Raw genomic sequence first — 18,767 nt, 5'->3', positions numbered from 1 at the left:
GGAGCTAAGCAGCAGCCATGAGATTGGTCAGCAGAAAAATTATGTAAAAGTAGAAAAGCAAGGACAAATAGAACAATGGTCTGTGTATTAATGCTTGTCTAGAATAACTGTCTAAGCTACAGAAAAGTTTATCTAGTGAGATATTAGGAAGTTCTAAGCTTAATAATGGAGCTCTGTGCATTGTGTTTTAAGGCTTACAAGCAGGTATTGTATTCAAAATAAGCAAGCATTGTTTAACCAAAGGTACATGTGCTTATAGTGGTTGGATAGAACTACTGTCAATGTGCTTTTGCTTTGTGTGATTGGTCAAAAAACTTATAAAGTGAGTTGTAACATTGAGTTGTTGGTCTGCTGCCTGGGATGTGAGCTGGTGGCATCTTCCCATTGTCATAACCATGTAATGAGACTGATGCTGGAAAATAAAACAGCTCAAGGCACATTTGCAGCAGTCTCATCCCGTTCATGATTTATACATGTCCAGTCATAGACCTCACAGAGAGCATCCCACCAAAAAGAGCAGAAAACCAGTCCCCTTTTTCCTCTATCCCTTTGGGAGACAACTCAGCCCCACAGCCCTGTGGTGCCTGGCTCAGATGGAGCTCCCAGTCTGGAAGGGCAGCTGCCCCCAGGTCAGCCCCTCACCTGGTACTTGGCCAGCAGTTTGCTCCTCCAGAGCGCGTGCGGGATGTCGTGGATGGAGAGGCGCAGGTTGTGGTAGCTGTCCTTGAAGGGCAGGGGCTTCGGCTCCTCCAGCAGGTACCCTCCCAGTGTCCTCTCCAGCTCCAGCACCTCCTGTGGGCAGCAGGACAGGCAGGGTGAGAGCCAGGAGAAGGGCAGGGGCTGCTCCTCTGGCCAGCTCCCTGCCCAGCCCAAAGCCAGTATGGAGTGGGGAGAGGAGTTGCCAAGAAGAGCCAGCATGGAGAACAGCTTTTGCCACCCCAACACAACTTGCCAGCTCATCTCATACACCAGCCCCACCTAAAACTTGAATTTCCTAATGAGAGCATCCATAAATGTCTCCTTGGAGAACACAAAGCTCCAGCACAAGGTTCAGGCGCTCCTGACCTGACTCCTGCCACTCTATCTGCTTTTAACACCATCCCTTCAAAACACCAGCAGCTTTTAGAAGAAAAAGACAAGCCAAGAGCCAGAGCCCTGCCTACATCCCCACCTAGAGGCACCACATCGATCCCAACAGGATGCACTGGACAAGTCACAGGGAACCAAAGAGCCACAGCACTGGTGGATCCAGGCAGCCAAAGCATCCAAACTGCACTCAGTGTTATCTATGCCACAAAACCTGTCACAGACATCTTTTATGAAAAATCCTTTCCTTAGGATTTTTTCTCCTGAGAAGCTGAGAGGCCTCAGGAACAAAATGTAAACAATGATTATCTGCTGCTGTGGAATGCAACAGGTGCATCTGTGATTGGTCTCATGTGATTGTTTCTAATTAATGGCCAATCACAGTGAGCTGGCTCAGACTCTCTGTCCCAGCCACAAGCCTTTGTTATCATCTTTCTTTTTCTATTCTTAGCTAGCCTTCTGATGAAATCCTTTTTTCTATTCTTTTAGTATAGTTTTAATATAATATATATCATAAAATAATAAATCAGCCTTCTGAAACATGCAGTCAGATCCTCGTCTCTTCCCTCATCCTCAGACCCCTGTGAACACGGTCACAAAAACCCTTCCAGGGCAGGGAGAGACATGGATCCCTGCAGGATCTATAAAAAACCTGCCCACCAGCAGCCAAACCTCTCGTGTAATGCCTGCAGGAGGGGTCCCAGCAGAGGAGCTACACAACACCCTCCCTGTTTCCTTGGCAGAGGACAAGAAAGGACAGGCAAAGCAGTAAACACCTCATTATTTCACTATGGTCACTTTGCAGGCAGTTGCATCAGGTTGGCTGCTCCCCAGGGCCAGGCCACCCTGAGAGGCACCAGGCAGCATCCTGCTGCCAGCACAAACAGCTTTGAGAAGGGGATATTTACCTTCAGAGCATCTGGCGTGTCCTCCAAGCAGTAGACCTTGAGGCTGTACTCCAGGGAGGTGCAGACAGTGGGGGCAAAGATGGCCAGCTGGAGCCTCTTGATGGCTGACCTGGAGTAGGACTCCCCCACAAAGACATAGGTGCCAAGCTGGTCCAGCAAAATGTGGCAGGACTTGGCTTCCAGCTGGCAGTAGCAGGGAGTGTTGAGGGTCTCCTCATCCAGGGTCACAACTTCCTACAGAGATGTCGCAGACAACTTTTATGAAAAAATCTTTTTCTTAAGATTTTTCCTCCTGAGAAGCTGAGAGGCCTCAGGAACAAAATGTAAACGATGGTTATCTGCTGCTGTGGAATGCAACAGATGGATCTTTGATTAACCCATGTTAGATATTTGTAATTAATGGCCAATAACAACCCAGCTGGCTCGGGCTCTCTGTCCGAGTCACAAGCCTTTGTTATCATTCCTTCCTTTTCTATTCTTAGCTAGCCTTCTGATGAAACCTTTTCTTCTATTCTTTTAGTATAGTTTTAATGTAATTTATATCATAAAACAATAAATCAAGCCCTCTGAAACATGGAGTCAGATCCTCGTCTCTTCCCTCATCCAAGAACCCCTGTGAACCCTGTCACACAGAGACACCAAGATTGAGGGATGTTGAGGGATGTCAGCCCATCATCCAAGGGGTTGTGCCTGCCCCCCAGGGTCTCTGCTGGCTGCAGGGCCTGGCTTGCTCCCTTACCTCCCAGTTTCCCTGGTGGGACTGTGTTTTCAGCTGGTAGATCCAGTCCGAGGAGGCGACGTCGGCACAGTGGGGAATGGTCAGGACCACGGGGCGGCACAGGAGCAGGCCCGTGGGCCCACAGGTCACTGCAGGGCTCAGCACGGTCTGTGTGCCCTCAGAGGGCAGCCTGGGGAGGGACAGGGGACACAGGTTGGACAGGGAACTCCGTGGTGGCCAGCGAGGAGGGTGGGTGGCCAGCGGGGCGACTTACAGCGCGGTCTCAGCCTTGTTGAGCACCAGGTACATCTCATAGAACTTCCCCTGGGGGATGGCCCCGTGGGGCACCAGCAGGCTCACCCCTGGAATGGCACACACAGGGCTCAGTCGCAGGGAATGAGGGAGAAACCACCCCCCACCCCAGCCAGAGAGCACAAGGAGAGCACGGAGCCAGGGCAGCATGGCGAGGAGCACCTTCAGATCACAGAAACATGGAATGCTTTGGGTTGGAAGGGACCTTAAGGATCACCCAGTTCCACCCCCCCGCCTTGGGCAGGGACACCTTCCACTATGCCAGGCTGCTCCAAGCCTTGTCCATCTTGGCCTTTAATGCTTCTGAGGATCCAGGGGCAGCCATTGCTTCTCTGGGCTGTCCCATGCTTGCAAGGATGAGCCAGGCCAATGCTTTTCCTTCACTAGGAAGGGAAATTCTAATCTTTGGGTGCCTAATCTTTGGGGTTTTTTGCAAGGTGCTGGCCCTGGATCAATGGCAGGGAAAGACCAAGGCAAGCCCAAGGAGGCTGTAACCTCCAGCCTGAGATGCCTGGCTTGGGAATGGCTTTCTGCCTTCCTTCCCTGAGGTATGTTTGGGAAAGCAAAGAGCTGTTCACGCAGGGACAACATGATGGTCCAGCAGCCACACAATCCCAGCCTGCAGCTTACCTGTGCCTGGCATGGTGAGCCTTCCCCCCAGGTAGCCAAATGTGCCACTGGCACTGTAGCCATGCTCCCGGGGCAGGCTGAGGAGGTGCTGGGAGCCCAGGCCTTTGCTCCTCACGTTGGCAAAGTGACCGTCCCTGGCCGTGTCCCCAGGGTAGGTGCCGGTGGCAGGGACTCCCCCCAGCAGGTCTGTGCCATCATGCAGCCCCGGCGAGGAGGAGGAGGCGGTGGACGAGTTGTAGACCTTGATCTTGAGGCTGGGCAGGGGGTCCAGCAGGGGGGAGTTGGTCATGGGGATCTTGTCAGAGGAGTCCTGCAGGGCGTACATGGGGCCGCGGTACACGCCCGCGCTGGCCGTCAGGTCCGGCTGCATGGACGGGTGCAGCAGCTGAGGGTTGTCTGCAGGGGCACCAAACACAGGTGGGGGATGAGGACAGCAGTGGAAACAAAGGTATGGAGAGGTACTGCTTGAGTGGGAGACATTCCAGAATGGTTTGGGTTGGGTGGGACCTTCTCATCTTATTCCAAACCCCTGCCATGGGGCAGGTGCAGCATCTGACGGTTGTCTGCAGGAGCACCAAACACAGGTGGGATGAGAAGAGCAGTGGTAACAAGGGCATGGAAATGTATTGCTTGAGGGGGGAGACATCCCAGAATGGTTTGGTTTGGATGGGACCTTCTCATCTCATTCCAAACCCCTGCCACGGGGCACCAGACCAAGCTGGTGCAGCAGCTGAGGCTTGTCTGCAGGAGCACCAAACACAGGTGGGGGATGAGGACAGCAGTGGAAAGAAGGGCATGGAGAAGTGCTGCTTGAGTGGATACATCCCAGAATCATTTGGGTTGGATGAGACCTTCTCATCTCATTCCAAACCCCTGCCATGGGGCACCAGACCAAGCTGCCCTGATTCCCACCATCAACACCTCACCACTTCCACCTCAGCTTTCCAAAATCAGTATATTCCCTTGGGAAAGCAGGACTGGGAGCCCAGTGAGGATCCACCCTCTCCTGTGACTTTCTTTCTGCTGGCCCTAAGGCTGGTGAGGACCTCCATGGCTCTTACCATGCCGGGATGTCTTGAAGTTGACGGGGTGAAAGCCTCCGGTGAGAGCAGCCGAGGAGTCGGTGATGTCCGTGTCGAAATCCCGGCGTCTCCTGCGGTACACCACCACCCCCACGGCCATGAGGATCACCACGAAGACAAAAATGGCCACCACCAGCCCGGCGTACAGGGCCACATCGCCCGTGGCCTCCAGCACTGAGGGGGATTAAAGACACTGAGGTGAAAAAAGGGGCAGCAGAAAAGCGCGTCAAGACCTGCCATCGCTCCCCAGTCCCACCACTGACTCAGGCATGGGTGGAAGGACGTGCCCTGGGCCTGCTGGAAAGGCTGGCAAGAGGATGGAAAGTGTTTTCTAAGAGTAGGAAGTCAAGAGTAATGCCAGAGAATGAGATGGAGGTGAAACCCTCAGACCTTTGGAGGACATCTGGCCACAGCTTGTGGAAACTTCACCTGAGCACCAAGGGTCCCAGAAACATTGGGTTTGTGCAGTTCAGGTTCATGAAGCTGTGAGCAACCCTCACATCCTAACAGGACAACCCACAGGAGTTTTAGAGTGGGCTTTAGTTGTTCCATCTTCCCACCCTTTCCTTGCCCAGCTGCCAGGGAATCCCTACCATGGATTCAACAGAACAAAACCACAGGAACAAACAAACAAACAAAAAAAAAAAAAATGGCCATGAAATGAGCACTTACGGTGGCTTTTGGGCTCGTTTAGAATTCTTTTATCTGTTAGGAAAAACAAAGTTAGAAAAGAAAAAGGTGAAGGTGATGATGGGGATGAGATGAAACAGAAAGTGGGAGGTAAGCCAGCCCAGGGTGAGGGATGTGGGACATTAACATCCTTCCCTGGGGCATTCCAAAACCCAGGTAGAAGCATGGTGACAAGGACATTCCCATGCCCAGGCAGTAAAGGGGACAGTGGTGTCACACAGCAGCAGGTGGCAGCATTGGCTGCCTTCAGCATGCCCACTCACAGGTAGCAGCACCATTACCATCATCATTATAGATTTATTTCTCAAAAAAACACCTTCAGAACTCCCAGCAGTGAGCCAGGGGAGGTGTTTTCATGGTGTGGCTGAGAAGCCCCTCCTGTTGCCCTGTCTACCCACAACCAGCTTTATTCCAGCAGAGGCCCCACATCTACAGGGGTGGGACAGGGGCCTCAATGCCAGCAGCACATTCAGATTCTCCAAAATCCCCAATAACTATTCCTCCAGGTAAGAAATAACTCTGGAATGGGGGAATCTGCTTGAAAACACCTTTTTAAAGACACCGCTTAAAACTCAGGCGGCAGCGGCTGCTCCATCAGCTTGGAGGCACAGCCAGCAAAGTGTGGCCAAATGCCAGAGCGCCACAGCCAGAGTGGCATCTCTGTGGCACATCCCCATGCCCGTGGGCACCCTCCTGGGTACTCACTGTGCAGGCAGAGGCCGTCAGTGCAGTTCTTGGAGTCCAGCAGCACGCCGCTGCAGTCCTTGCCGCCATTGCGGGGAGCGGGGGCTGCGCACTCCCGGCTGCGCCAGTGTGTGCACTCGGTGCTGCACGCCGACCACTTGCTCCACTCTGTCCAGGCACCATCCACTGCAGGCATGGACACAGCAGGGTAAGCAAAACCTTCCCACTTTGGGGACTGTTATCCCAGTGATCCTAAAGACCAGCTTGTTCCAACGATCCTAAAGAGCATCTTGTTGCAAACCCCTGCCATTGGCAGGGACACCTTCCACTATCCCAGGCTGCTCCAAGCCCCATTCAACCACTGACCACTTGCTCCACTCTGTCCATGCACCATCCACTGCAGGCACCAAACACAGCAGGGTCAGCAAAACCTTCCCACTTTGGGGAATTATCCCAGTACTCCTCAAAACCAGCTTCTTCCAACCCCCTGCCATGGGTAGGGAAACCTTCCACTATCCCAGGCTGCTCCAAGCCCCATTCAACCACTGACCACTTGCTCCACTCTGTCCATGCACCATCCACTGTGGGCACACAGCAGGGTCAGTAAAACTTCCCCACTTTTGGGGAGTATTATCCTTAAGAGCAGCTTGTTCCAACCCCCTGCCATTGGCAGGGACACCTTCCACTATCCCAGGGTGCCCCAAGACCCGTTCAACCACTGACCACTTGCTCCACTCCGTCCATGCACCATCCACTGCAGGCACCAAACACAGCAGGGTCAGCAAAACATTCCCACTTTGGGGGGTGTTGACCCAGTGCTCCTAAAGAGCAGCTTGTTCCAAGCCCCTGCCAAGCGCAGGGACACCTTCCACTGTCCCAGGGTGCCCCAAGCCCCGTTCAACCTGGCCTTGGGCACTACCAAGGATCTAGGGGCAGCCACAGCTTCTCTGGGCAACCTATACCAGGGCCTCCCCACCCTCACAGGGAAGAATTTCTTCCCAAAATCCCATCTAATCCTGCCCTGTGAAGCCATTCTGAATCCTGTCTGTGTGAAGCCATTCTCTGTTCTGCTGCCACTCCAGGCCCTTGTAAATAAACTCTCTCCATGTTCCTTGTAGGCGCCCTTGAGATACTGGAAGGCTGCAATTAGTTCACCTCAGAGCCTTCTCTGCTCCAGGCTGAACAATCCCAACAATCCCAACCACAGCCTGGGGTACAGGCAGCGTGGGCCTGGCAGTTTCTGAGCCCTGCTCACCTGGGCAGAGGGTGGTGCAGGTGATTTTCTGGAAGGGCTGCCCGTCGCAGAAGGAGCCGCCATTGAGGGGCGCGGGGTTGGTGCAGGTCCGCGTGCGCTTCTGCCAGCCCCGGCCACAGCGGTTGTTGCACGGAGACCACTCAGACCAGGTGGACCAGCCACCATTCACTGCAGAGGAGATGGGCAGAATCAAATCTGAAGCCCAATCCATCAGCTAAGCCTTGGGCTGGAGCTAAGCCTTGAGTTCTCACACCTTCTGTGACCTCCCCGTTACAGCTCAGCCTCGTGAACAGCAAACCACAAAACTCCCTCTTGTGTCACCACCCCGTGCTCGAGATGCTCAGGACTGCTTTGGTCCTTTTTCTACTTGGCAAATATTTTTTTGCATCTGGCCCTGAGGAGATCTTTGATTTCTTAGCAAAGTTCAGTCAAATACAGCTTTCCAGCTGCTTTGAGAGTCAGAGCATCTGGATCCAACCTCCATCCATCCTCCTATCCAGCTGAGAATGCTCAGAAACACCTCCACCCCTCCACCTCAAACGTCTCCTTACTGCCTGTGGAAGCCATTAGAGGCTCCTGTTCTGCAGATACTGGTTATCACCTAGCACCAATTGACTCCTACCACTCCCAGAAGTGCCCATAATCCCCCTTGGCTTGGGGACACAGGCAGCACCACAGGTCCCCTTGCGGGCCAGTACCGTAGACAATGACAGCGGCCGTGGTGCTCCGGCGCTTGGCCACGATGTTCTTGGCCATGCAGGTGTAGTTGGCAGTGTCCAGCAGCCGGGCCTGCTTGATGATCAGGTTGTGATCGATGGTGATCAGGAAATTGGTGTCCTGGCTGGGATCGATGACGTCCTCGTTCCTCAGCCACTCCACCTGGCACAAAAGGAAGGGATGGGGATTAAGCCATCGCCGAGACCAAAGATGTCCTCAGCAACTTTTGTCCTGGACAACTTTGCCTCTGACTGGAATTATTTCTCCTGAAAACTGGACCAAACCAGGCCTGACTGGGGCATGTTACTGGTGTTTTGGCCAAGGATGAGACACTGTGGCTCCCTCCAACACACAGCTCCCAGCGGCTGACGGAGCTGCAGGCAAGGAAAGCTCCACTACCATGGTGGGAAAACCCATCCAAACTGATCTTCCCAGCTCTCAGCTCCCACTGGTGACTGCTCCCATCCAGACAACGCCCTGGGCACCTCCTTGTCAGATCTTCCCTCTGAGGCACCTCAGGAAGCGTGGGAGAGGCTGCTGCCCAAAATAAACCATTCTGCTGAATGAGAGCTGACAGGAGATCATCTGGGATGGGGTGGGGTGGGGTGGGATGGGATGGGATGGGATGGGATGGCATGGGATGGGATGGCATGGGATACCCCACATGCACCCTTCAGGAACCACTCACCTCAGCCTGTGGGACCCCCTCAGGGGGGCGGCACTGCAGCAGCACCTCGTGCTCCAGCGGCACCTCCTTGCCCAGAGGCTCCTGATCAAAGTTCTTCCGTAGGTCTGGGAGGGGAAGGAGAAGCCAGGGGTTAGCAGCCTGCAGCAGGAACAGGGCAGCCTCCAAAACTTTGGTGAGCACCTCAGCACCAAGCACCCTCAGGTCAGGGAGTCCCTCTGGCATACACAGCCAGGGCAAAACGTGCCCTGGGAGGAAGGAGCTGAAGAACCATGTTTTCCAGGATGGATTTGGGGCAGCACATGGTGGATGATACATTTCCTCCTCCATGTGCATGCAAGCTTATACCCTGTCCTGTGTTTTCCTTTTGGGGCTAAGCTCATCTTATCCACTGTTTCTTCATCCCTCCCAGCAGAGCCCCTCGGGATGTGGGGGACACAGCAGTGTCCTGTTCCAGAGCCTGGGAAGGAGCAGGAGCATCACTAGATGGTGCTGCAATCCTCTGCTACAGTTCCCAGATCTCTGTCTCCATGTGGGAATCCTCTGCTCCAAAAAACACCATGAAAATGTTCAAGGCCAGGCTTGAGGGGGCTTGGAGCAAGCTGGTCTAGAGGAGGGTGTCCCTCCCCATGGCATGGGGTTGGAATGAGGTCAGTTTTAAGCTCCTTTCCAACCCAAAACTGTCTGTGATTCTATGGTTCTCTGAGTCTGTGGTTTTCCCAGCATAACCCTTCGGCAGCACAGCTGATCTGTTTTGGGTAACGTGTTGGATTATTACCCCTCTAATAGCCAAAATATTTGGAACTGGGCAAGCCTGGCTGTCCCCCTGTAGCTCTGCCATCTCACCTGCTAATTGAGCAAATTCAGGCGTGCCCAGCCTGACTAACTGGCCTTTGATCAGGCTGACACCCCCAGGAGCAGCTCAGGGCAGTGACATGTGACAGCAGGGACTGCGAGGACACGGAGTCGCTGAGCGTGCAAGGTGCCATCCGGTGGGTTATTAAGGATAATAAACGTTGGGTTATTAAGGATAATAAAACCCTGGGAAGCGCTGAGCACGCTGCTTGGCACTGCAGCCTTAACCCTGCTAGTGCCACCACCCTGGCCAGTGGGCATGGTGACTCTCAGAAACAAAGCTACAGCTGGGGTGGGGAGAGAAAACCAGGGTCATCCAGCAGGGATGGGTCATCCCAAACTCATCACAAAGTGGAGAAGGTCATTTGGACCTGGCAAATGTGCCAGCTAGTGCCACCACCCTGCAGGTGGGGATGGTGACTCTCACAAACAAAGCCACAGCTGTGTGGGGACAGAAAACCAGGGTCATCCAGCAAGGATGGGTCATCCCAAACTGATCAGAAAGTGGGGAAGGACATTTGGAGATGGGAGTGATGCCTTGTGAAGGCTGACCTAGAATAGAGGCCAGACAGAGTTAAAGAATAAAGCAGGGATTTATTAAAAGGCCTCAATAGATCCACTTTGGGCACCACAAGAGCCCAAGCCAGGGCTGCACCCAAGATGAACCAAAATGGCCACAAAATGCATGAGAGTCACTTTTATAAGTTCTGCTCCATTTTCATATTGGAGTTAATCGTCCAATTACAGCTCTAGCCCGTGCAGTCCCATCCTGCTTGTTTTTCTCTCTTCAACCCACATTGTTTGTGCTCTTGGGCCTGAGATTTGGATCATCTGTCCTTGGTCCCCAGCTAGTGCAGGAATTGTTTTGTCTCCCTGCTCTGCGCACAGAGCTCACCACCCCCTCATAAGCAGCCCAGAATGACACACTGAAGCAGCCCAGGACGTGAGGAACATGGAAGCTCAGCCCTGAGGCCTGGGGCAGCACTTACAGGCGATGCGGACGTAGGCCCGGCGGCTCTTGGTGGTGCCGGCCGAGCTCCAGGCCACGCACTGGCACCAGTAATCCTCCAGGCCAAAGAGCTCCTCCACCTGCTGCCGGGACACCTCGATCTGCACCTCCCGCACCAGCAGCCCTGCAGGGGGACAGAGACACGGCATCCAGGAGCGGGGAAACTGAGGCAGTACCCCACAGTAATCCCTCCATCCCTAAAGATAATAGTCCCTTGTAGTTGCTCTAATAAATCTCTTCCCAAGAGGGCCGTTGGAGGATTGGGCAGATAAAAAAATTTGTGAGTGCCCCGTTGTTTCCCAAAGGGGTTTACAAAAATAAGCCTTTTCAGATTGGCCAGTGGCTCCTTGTACCATAATATAATCCTTTCCTCTCAGGAGTTTGCTGTTTATTGCAGCCTTGAGATATGTGAAAAGTCTCTGTTTTGGCCCGCACGTTCGAAGAATGAGTTTGAGTTCTTCAGTTTTCAGTCTCAGAGTTGTTTATTGTATCTTATCTATAAAAATTTTCCTCCTGTCCAGCCGAGGTCTGCTCAGCAAGACAGACGGAGCCACTCTGGCCCCCAGGGCAGTGTTATCTCTTTATACTACAAACTATGTATAACATGCTTACAATTAGTTTCCAATAGCTATCATCTATGTTAGACAGTGAGCTTCTACTCTAAACGAATCTCAAGGCGCCAACATCACAGCAGAAGATGGAGGTAGAGAAGAAGAAGAAGAAGAAAGGCTGGACGGGCCCAAATCCCCCCATCTTGTCCCCAAAACCCCTATTTTAAAAATCCCAAAATCTACCTCTTCACCTAGTGATAACTTTATTTTCTTCTGTGGCTTTCAGGTCTTCATACAAAGCTGTTAATTTGCTCTACGGGTCATAATCAAACCCGCAGGTGTTGTGGGCTGTGTACCAGGGTCTCTGAGCCCCCCGACAGGGGTCCCAGCAACTCTGGACACCCAGAGGGATGTACTGAGTTCAACACTTTCCCACAGGCACCAGGGTTTTATTCAATACTGAGTATGTTGGTCCTGTATCAACTAAAATTTTTACCCTCTTTCCTTCTTCCCCCAGCCTCACTGTTATAACCAGGGGATCCTCTGAGGTAGGATCTCCCGGTCCCCCTCAGTCCTCTTTGACACCAGCAACCATCCTTCTTCCCTTGTCCCTCCTCCATTTCAGACATTCATTTTTCCAGTGCCCAAACTCTACACAATGCACATTGATCTTTGCCCAGTCAGGATGGACCTCCCTGGTTTCACCAACTTTGTCTTCTCCTCCTTTCTCTGCCCTTATTACTGCCATAAATTTCTTCATATTCTGCTTATATGCTCCCTCTCTATTACTACATACTCTCCATGCCTCATCCACTAATTTTTCTAGGTTTCTTATGTCAGGCCCTTTAAATTTCTGAAGTTTGCACCTAATATCCACTGTTGATGGACCCAAAAATAAATGTACTAGTTGTTGAATTCCCACATTTTCTCTAGGATCTAGAGTTGTGCAGCAGCGCATCGCGTCTCTCAATCATGTGCAAAGCTGGAGGACAGAGGGTTGGAGGCTTCTCCTCTGGGCTTGCCACCTCACAAACCAGGGAGACTTCCCTCTCTGAAGGATGGTTTGGGATGAAGCCAGGGCTATGGATCATGTGGAAGTGCCTCTTTTTTCCCCCCAGGACCAGAATCTCTTCAGCATTTCTCAAGGCAGCACCCTCCTCCCCCAGCTCCCTCCCACATCTTCCCAATATCCCAACATCCAAGCACCCCTTCCCACCCACCAGGGTTTGAAGGATGCTTTGTTGTGGGGAGAAACCACCCCTGTCTGTGCCAAATACAAATATAACAAGACAAATACAAATATAAGAAGACAAATACAAATATAACAAGACAAAACCTTAAAGAAATCAGCCTGGCCGTGGCAGGGGGGCAATGACAAAGGTAACACCACCACAACCAGGACACGTTCCCCTGGACTGCAGGAGCACCAATGATCACCACCAAGGGCAGGCCTTAGTTTTTTTTATTTTAAGCAATACCTGCCCATTTTTTTTTTCAGTTTCTATTTTAAAAAGGCCTCAATTTCACAGTGATCGAGAGCCGCACACTCCCCAGCTGTAATTTTGTTACAGCTCACTCCCAGTGCTGTGAGGAGCAATTACTGTCTCCCTGCCACCTCCCTGCAGAAGAGCTGACAAGGAAATACAATTTATTTTGTCACTATTCAGGGGGAACAAAAAAGAAAAAAAAAAAAAAAAGAAAGAACCACAACAAGAAAACCCCAAAAGCAAAGGTTTTTTGGGCCAAGCACTTTTGGGATTTTAAAAGGATTCAGAATGCAGATATGGTTCCTATCCATCTTGGGAAGGGATGAGCACCCTGGAAAGGTGGGAAGCATCCTGCAAATGCCCAACCTCTGTTCCTAAAATTGAACTCAGAGCTTGTGGCACACAGGAGTCACTTCCTAAGGGCTTCCAGGCACCCAAACAGAGTCACCCTCCCCACCCAGCCCTCCTCACCCAGCTGAATTATCCTCTTTGACTTGGCCTATTTTTGCTTTCTTCCGCATGAAATGTTTTGGATCAGACGCAGTCAGAGCATTACTGAGCCAGGCTCATTCAAGATACGTCATCTTAGAAGTTCCTTTTTTTTTTCCTCCCTTCTTCTTCTTCTTAAAGGTCCCTTTTTCCAAGCTTTTAAGCAAGGACAGTTAAAAACTAACCATGTTAACCTGTGCCTTTGTGCCCAGCTCTCCCCTGTGCCCTTTCCAGCAGCTTTCCTGAACAACGCCGGGCGCTGCAAATGCAGATTTTTTACCACCTTAAACCACTTTGGTTCCAGCTCCCTTTTCCTTAGGGAGGTTGCCAGGCAGAGATGCCCACACCAGCAGCTTTTAACATGCACCACACCACCTGCAGGCACTGCTGGTTCACTCCCTGATAGCAGCAATGCCATCTTTGAAGCCTGGATGAAGGAGGTGTGTGCTGCTTCCTCCCCAGACTGCAGGCACACAGCAGGCTGGAATCTGAGAGGGAGATGCTGGACCAAAGCAAGTGAATTTCCACAGCAACAGATGGATGCCTCATCCCTGGGAGTGTTCCAGGCCAGGCTGGATGGAGCTTGGAATGACCTGGGCTAGTGGAGAGTGTCCTTGCCCACAGCAGGGGGTTGGACTAGATCATCTTTAAGGTCCCTTCCAACCCAAACCACTCCATAAATCTATGAAATAGAGTGTTTCTTTCCACACTACACATCACTAAGGCATCCCACAGGATGCTCCAGAGAAATGAGTCCTAACAACCACCTGTTGGATAAACAATCTCCAAACGTTCCACATGTGAGCACAACACAGGAGAAGCAAATGAGATAAGAATTTGTTTTCCTTTTTCTCTGAGGCTTCTCAGCTTCTCAGGAGAAAAATCCTGGGCCAAGGGATTTTTTCAGAAAATATGACTGCCACACTGCGGGAAACTTAGAGGAAAAGACAATTAGACAAATTAACAAGGGGGGATCACACCCAGGGCTGGACCACACTGCTCAGATGTTGCCACCAGAGCTGAGAGTGCCTGGTGGTGAATGCTGGAAAGCTGGGAGGGTGACAGGGCAGCTCCATTGCTCCCTCCTTGTCCTGGTTCTGTGATCTTCCCCTAAGCATCCTCTGTAGCCACGTGTGGGGCACACAGACCTTTGGCTGCACCCAGCGTGGCCAGATGTTATAAATAAATTAAAAACCCCTTGGCAAAGGCTGCTCGGTCACTGACCAACACTGACTCTGCCTCACAGTGGTGAGGGTTTCAAATCTGGCCTCTGCAAGAGCTGGGAGGTGGAGATGTACCCAAAATGAGAGAAACAGTGTCCCCTGCTCCTGTCAGCCTCCAGAGAAGCAAAGGGACAGCCTGCCTGGGCATCTCTGACTATTTTGCCTCTAGAGGAAAAACACCCCATGAATGGCTAAAGCAGCTTGAGGAGGAAAGGCTCAAAAAGCTGCAGAGGAAAGGAAAGAAAGGATCTTCCCTTTCCAGAGCAGGTTTAGGGATGCACCTGAGCACAGACTGGCTCATGGCTACTACAGGGTGGAGAGCAAGAGATACCAGGGAAGGGCAAGGAAAAATCACAGGGGCAAGAGGAGATTCTGTCAAAATAGTGGTGGCTCCTCCAGGCTGGTGAAGTCTCTCCTCTAAGCCCAGCCTGCCTTCCAAGGCCAGCACCACTGCAGTTCAAAAGGCTGCCTTGATTTAAAGCCCTCAGGATGCCACATATGCAGGGATTAGCAGAGGGCAGATCTTACAGGGGAAATGTGACTGTTTTCCTCCACTCCTGATCAGGTATCAAAACTGGTGCAGAAAAGGTGTGTGCCGAGCTAAAGCATCCCAATTTTAGCAAATATTCTTCTTTACATGATATATCTAACCCCACATATCTTGTTCCCATGCCAGGATGCTTCAAGGCATGGACTGAGCAGCTCTGCAGAGCCCAACCCCATGGAGTAAGACCCCCCCTAAAATGCCTAAACCACCTTCTCACCCCGTTCCAGGCAGGCAGAGGCTGATTTATCCTCTGAGGCAGAAAAGAGCTCATTTGCCATCAACAGGCATTTCAAATCCTACCTGCAATTGCTCTCATTACCCATTAAACACTTAATCCCTCTGCGAACCTGCATAAGCTGCCAGCCTTTGCCACCCCTCCTGGCAATGACTCCTACATGTTGATTAGGCATTTTGTAGAAAAGCAGTCCCTTTTTTTTTTTCCCTTTTAAAATCAGATTTAAACATGCTGCCTTCAAAATCCCTTGTAAGAACCCCAAGTCCTGAACAAGGGTAGGAGTGAAATCAGGCAGAGTGACTTCCCCAAGCCTGATTGTGGAAGGGGTGTGGTAGCAGGTTCCCAATCAGGTAATGATTAGTATTGACTTAATTATCTAGAAGGCATGAAAAGACATTTTATTATTAGAAATCTACAGTTCTTATAGGAACACTGGTGGATCTAAGACCTGATTGTCTTAAAGTCAAAACCTCTCATGTCACCGTCATATTTTCTGAAAAATCCCTTCGCCAGGATTTCTTCTCTTGAGAAGCTGAGAAGCCTCAGAGAAAAATGAAAACAATAATTATCTGATTGCTTCTCCTGTGTTTTGCTGCTTTGGAATGTGGTTTGGAGATTGTTTATCCAACAGGTGAATTGTTTTTACTTAATGACCAATCATGGTCAGGTTGTGTCAGGACTCTGGAAGGGTCACGAATTTTTAATCAGTATCTTTTTAAGCCTTCTGTCTGTATCCTTTCTCTATTCTTTAGTATAGCATTCTTTTAATATAATGTAATATGATAAAATAATAAATTAGCCTTCTAAGAACATGGAGTCCGATTCATCATTCCTTTGTCTGGGAACCCCAAATACAAACAGCAAATACAACACCACAGCTTCCAATGATTTTTCTGGGAAGGTCTGTGCCTACTCTCTGTGGCCAGAGAGCTGCTGCCACAATGGTGCTTTCACCAATGTCCTGCCTGGAGGAGAACCACCAACAGCACGGATGCAGCAGGAGAGAAAAGGGCTTGGAAAGCAGCAAGACAAGGAGGGCTTTGCTCACCGGTGACCTCGTCCAGGCTCTCCTTGGTGACGTGGTCGTTCTGGTTGACCCACTCTCCATTGCACTTGAAGTAGATCTGCGTGGCGGGGTTGGCGCGGCACACGAGCTCCACGGGCTTGTTCTTGACGATGTAGGCGTCCTGCGGCTCGCGCAGGAAGTGCGGCAGCGTCTCGGCCGGCGCCGACGGGAACGACTCGGGCAGCACATCGCTGTACTCCAGCCCTGCCGGGACACACAGAGCCTCAGCAGCTGCCCCGCGGCCCCCTCCACACTGCTGCCTCCCTGCCCTGCACACGCGGGTGGAAACAGCGGATGAGGAGGGGTGGGAAAGCAAAAACAGGCAAAGCAGCAGCTGGCAGGATGAGAGGACACAATCTCAAGCTGCACTAAAGGATATATAGGTTGGATATTAGGAATAAGTGATAAAAGGGTGATAAAGTACTGGAATTGTCTGCTCAGGGTGGAGTCACCATCCCTGGATGTGTTTAAGAAAGCCTGGATGTGGCACTGGGGGTTTAATTGGCTGGGTTGGACTCAGTCTTGGAAGTCTCTTCCAACCCAACCCAGTGGTTCTGTGAAAGCAAACCAGAGCTGTGGGATCAATCCTGTTTCACCCGAGTACTAGGCCCCCATCTATACTCCCAGCCTAAACTTGGGTGATCTCACTAGAGGACACTGCAAGGGAAAAGCAAAACAAAGCCAGATCTATGGAGAGTGACAGGGACGCAGAGAGGCTCCAAAGAGGCTGGTGTCCCCCACTCCACACCTCCTCCTCACAGCCCTGAGCAATGCATGGGCATGCTCTGAGCAAAACGCTGGCAGGGCTTGTTCTGGGAACGCTGACCATATCCCCAGGACAAATCTCAGCCATCCACACCTTCACTGGAGCTGTGTGTGGGATCTCACCCCCTGCCAGCACTTGGATTTCAGCATCACCCAACAGTTGAGCAACGGCTTCCAGCCCAGGCACCTCCAGAGAACATCACCCAAAGGTGCCACCAGTATTCCCACTATCCCAGAAAACGTGGGGCTGTGCCCTGGGGAGCTCCATATTCCTGCTTGTTTGCTTTCAAAAGCCATCTAAACGGAAAAACAACTGGAGGTCGTGTCTGCTCATGCCAGGCCAAGAAAAATCTTGTGCTCTTGCGCTTAAGGAATGTTATCCCTTAGGAATGGGAGCTCCAGGGTGCCTCATTCCCAGCAGCAGCTTGGGAAGATGCTCTGACTGAAGCTGAGCATCATGTGCAGGAGACCCATTTCCAGTTCATTAAGATCAACCCCAAATAATCACAGGAGTAATAAAAACCCCCACACAGGTGCCCAAGGATGCTGCTGCTTAACCTGTTGTTCCTGGGAATCTCACTAGCAGTCAGGTCACATCTTGAGGCTTTTCTTTACACTCAAAGGAGTTATGAGCTTTTCCTCCTCCTCTCTTCCCCCAGCCTGAGCTGTGATTCTCAACTCCAGGCACTGCAGCGTGCAGGAAAACAGTAAATATCCCCAGCCCCACGATAACATCTCCAGAGCTGGCAGGGAGAAGAAAGGAGCCCACTCCTTCCATCACCCTTGGCAAGGAGCAGCACTGCACGGAGAGAATCAGAATCCCAAGCTGTGAGGAGGAGGAGGAGGAGGAAGAGAAAAAAAAATATAATCAGATGCACCAAGAAAACAAGATGACCAGGCTTCCTCCTGAGCAAAAATCAGTGAGGGAAAAAAAAAAAGCACGAGGTCAGTCGTTTAAAATCCATTTAGGAAAATTGACTTTCCATTTCCATTTAACACAGCACCAAGGGAGAGCGGTAGGACATTTGTCATAATCCATTAACTGCTCTTTTGGAAACAATGAATTAAACTCTGGGCTAATTTCTCTCTCTCTCTCTCTGGCTCTTCCCCACCTCTCTGCTGCTGGTTATTTCCTTCCCCATCTCATTTGCAGACCTGTAATTTTCCCAGGCCCTGTGGCAGGCAGGGAGACAGGGAATGCCAAGGTGTGTGACCCCCACCCTGAACAAAATCTTGGAAACAAAATCCCCACACTGCTCCCTGTGACCATCAGGCCACTGCTCCTGCTGAGCAGCCATTCACCTGTCACAGCAGCAAACATCCCTTTTTTAATCTGCTAATCAATTTTTCATCCACTGGGTTGTTGTTCTGTTGTTTGTGTGTTGTTTTTTTTTGGTTAATTTTAAAAACCGCTTTGATGCCATGGCTCTAAATTCCCTGGCAAAGGGGGCTGGCGGGAGATAATCGAACTGGCAGCAGAGGCAGCCAACAAAACTTCACTCACAGGTTTGTGTGGAAACCTCCCTGATACGATGCTCCCTGCATCCCTGTGGCAAAGTCAGACCTGGGCTTGGCAGCTGGGAATGAGCACAGGTATCCCCAAGAGCCAGTTTTTGGGAGGATCTTCCCCTATGGAGGTGACACCCAAAGTGTTCATGGCCCTGTTCCAAATCCACAGGCCAGGAGGAGAGATCCTTCTCCAACAGCCAGCACCAAGGATATGTTTTCCCCCACCTCATCACCACTTTAGTGATGCTGAACAAGACTTTAGGT

The 18,767-nt window shown here is 51.4% G+C and overlaps 1 protein-coding gene across 2 annotated transcripts in view; it reads right to left on the bottom strand.

Moving 5' to 3' along the window:
• UNC5B (unc-5 netrin receptor B) overlaps nt 1–18,767 on the bottom strand; it is a 60,140-nt gene that overhangs the window by 2,349 nt on the left and 39,024 nt on the right. Inside the window, exons 2-14 of one of the 2 annotated variants that reach the window (XM_030951120.1) lie at nt 16,212–16,433; nt 10,612–10,755; nt 8,771–8,874; nt 8,064–8,244; nt 7,366–7,533; nt 6,132–6,296; nt 5,409–5,441; nt 4,716–4,910; nt 3,655–4,050; nt 2,987–3,074; nt 2,734–2,902; nt 1,995–2,228; nt 643–792 (exon numbers count right to left, since the gene is read on the bottom strand). In XM_030951120.1, the coding sequence (XP_030806980.1) occupies nt 643–792; nt 1,995–2,228; nt 2,734–2,902; nt 2,987–3,074; nt 3,655–4,050; nt 4,716–4,910; nt 5,409–5,441; nt 6,132–6,296; nt 7,366–7,533; nt 8,064–8,244; nt 8,771–8,874; nt 10,612–10,755; nt 16,212–16,433 (2,249 nt within the window). The remainder of the gene's footprint in view (nt 1–642; nt 793–1,994; nt 2,229–2,733; nt 2,903–2,986; nt 3,075–3,654; nt 4,051–4,715; nt 4,911–5,408; nt 5,442–6,131; nt 6,297–7,365; nt 7,534–8,063; nt 8,245–8,770; nt 8,875–10,611; nt 10,756–16,211; nt 16,434–18,767) is intronic. The other variant, XM_030951121.1, reaches the window with a different exon arrangement.

This window comes from Camarhynchus parvulus, chromosome 6 (genome assembly GCF_901933205.1).
Source record: "Camarhynchus parvulus chromosome 6, STF_HiC, whole genome shotgun sequence".
In the NCBI taxonomy this organism is placed as follows: Eukaryota; Metazoa; Chordata; class Aves; order Passeriformes; family Thraupidae; genus Camarhynchus; species Camarhynchus parvulus.
This window is presented reverse-complemented; position numbering and strand designations above follow the sequence as displayed.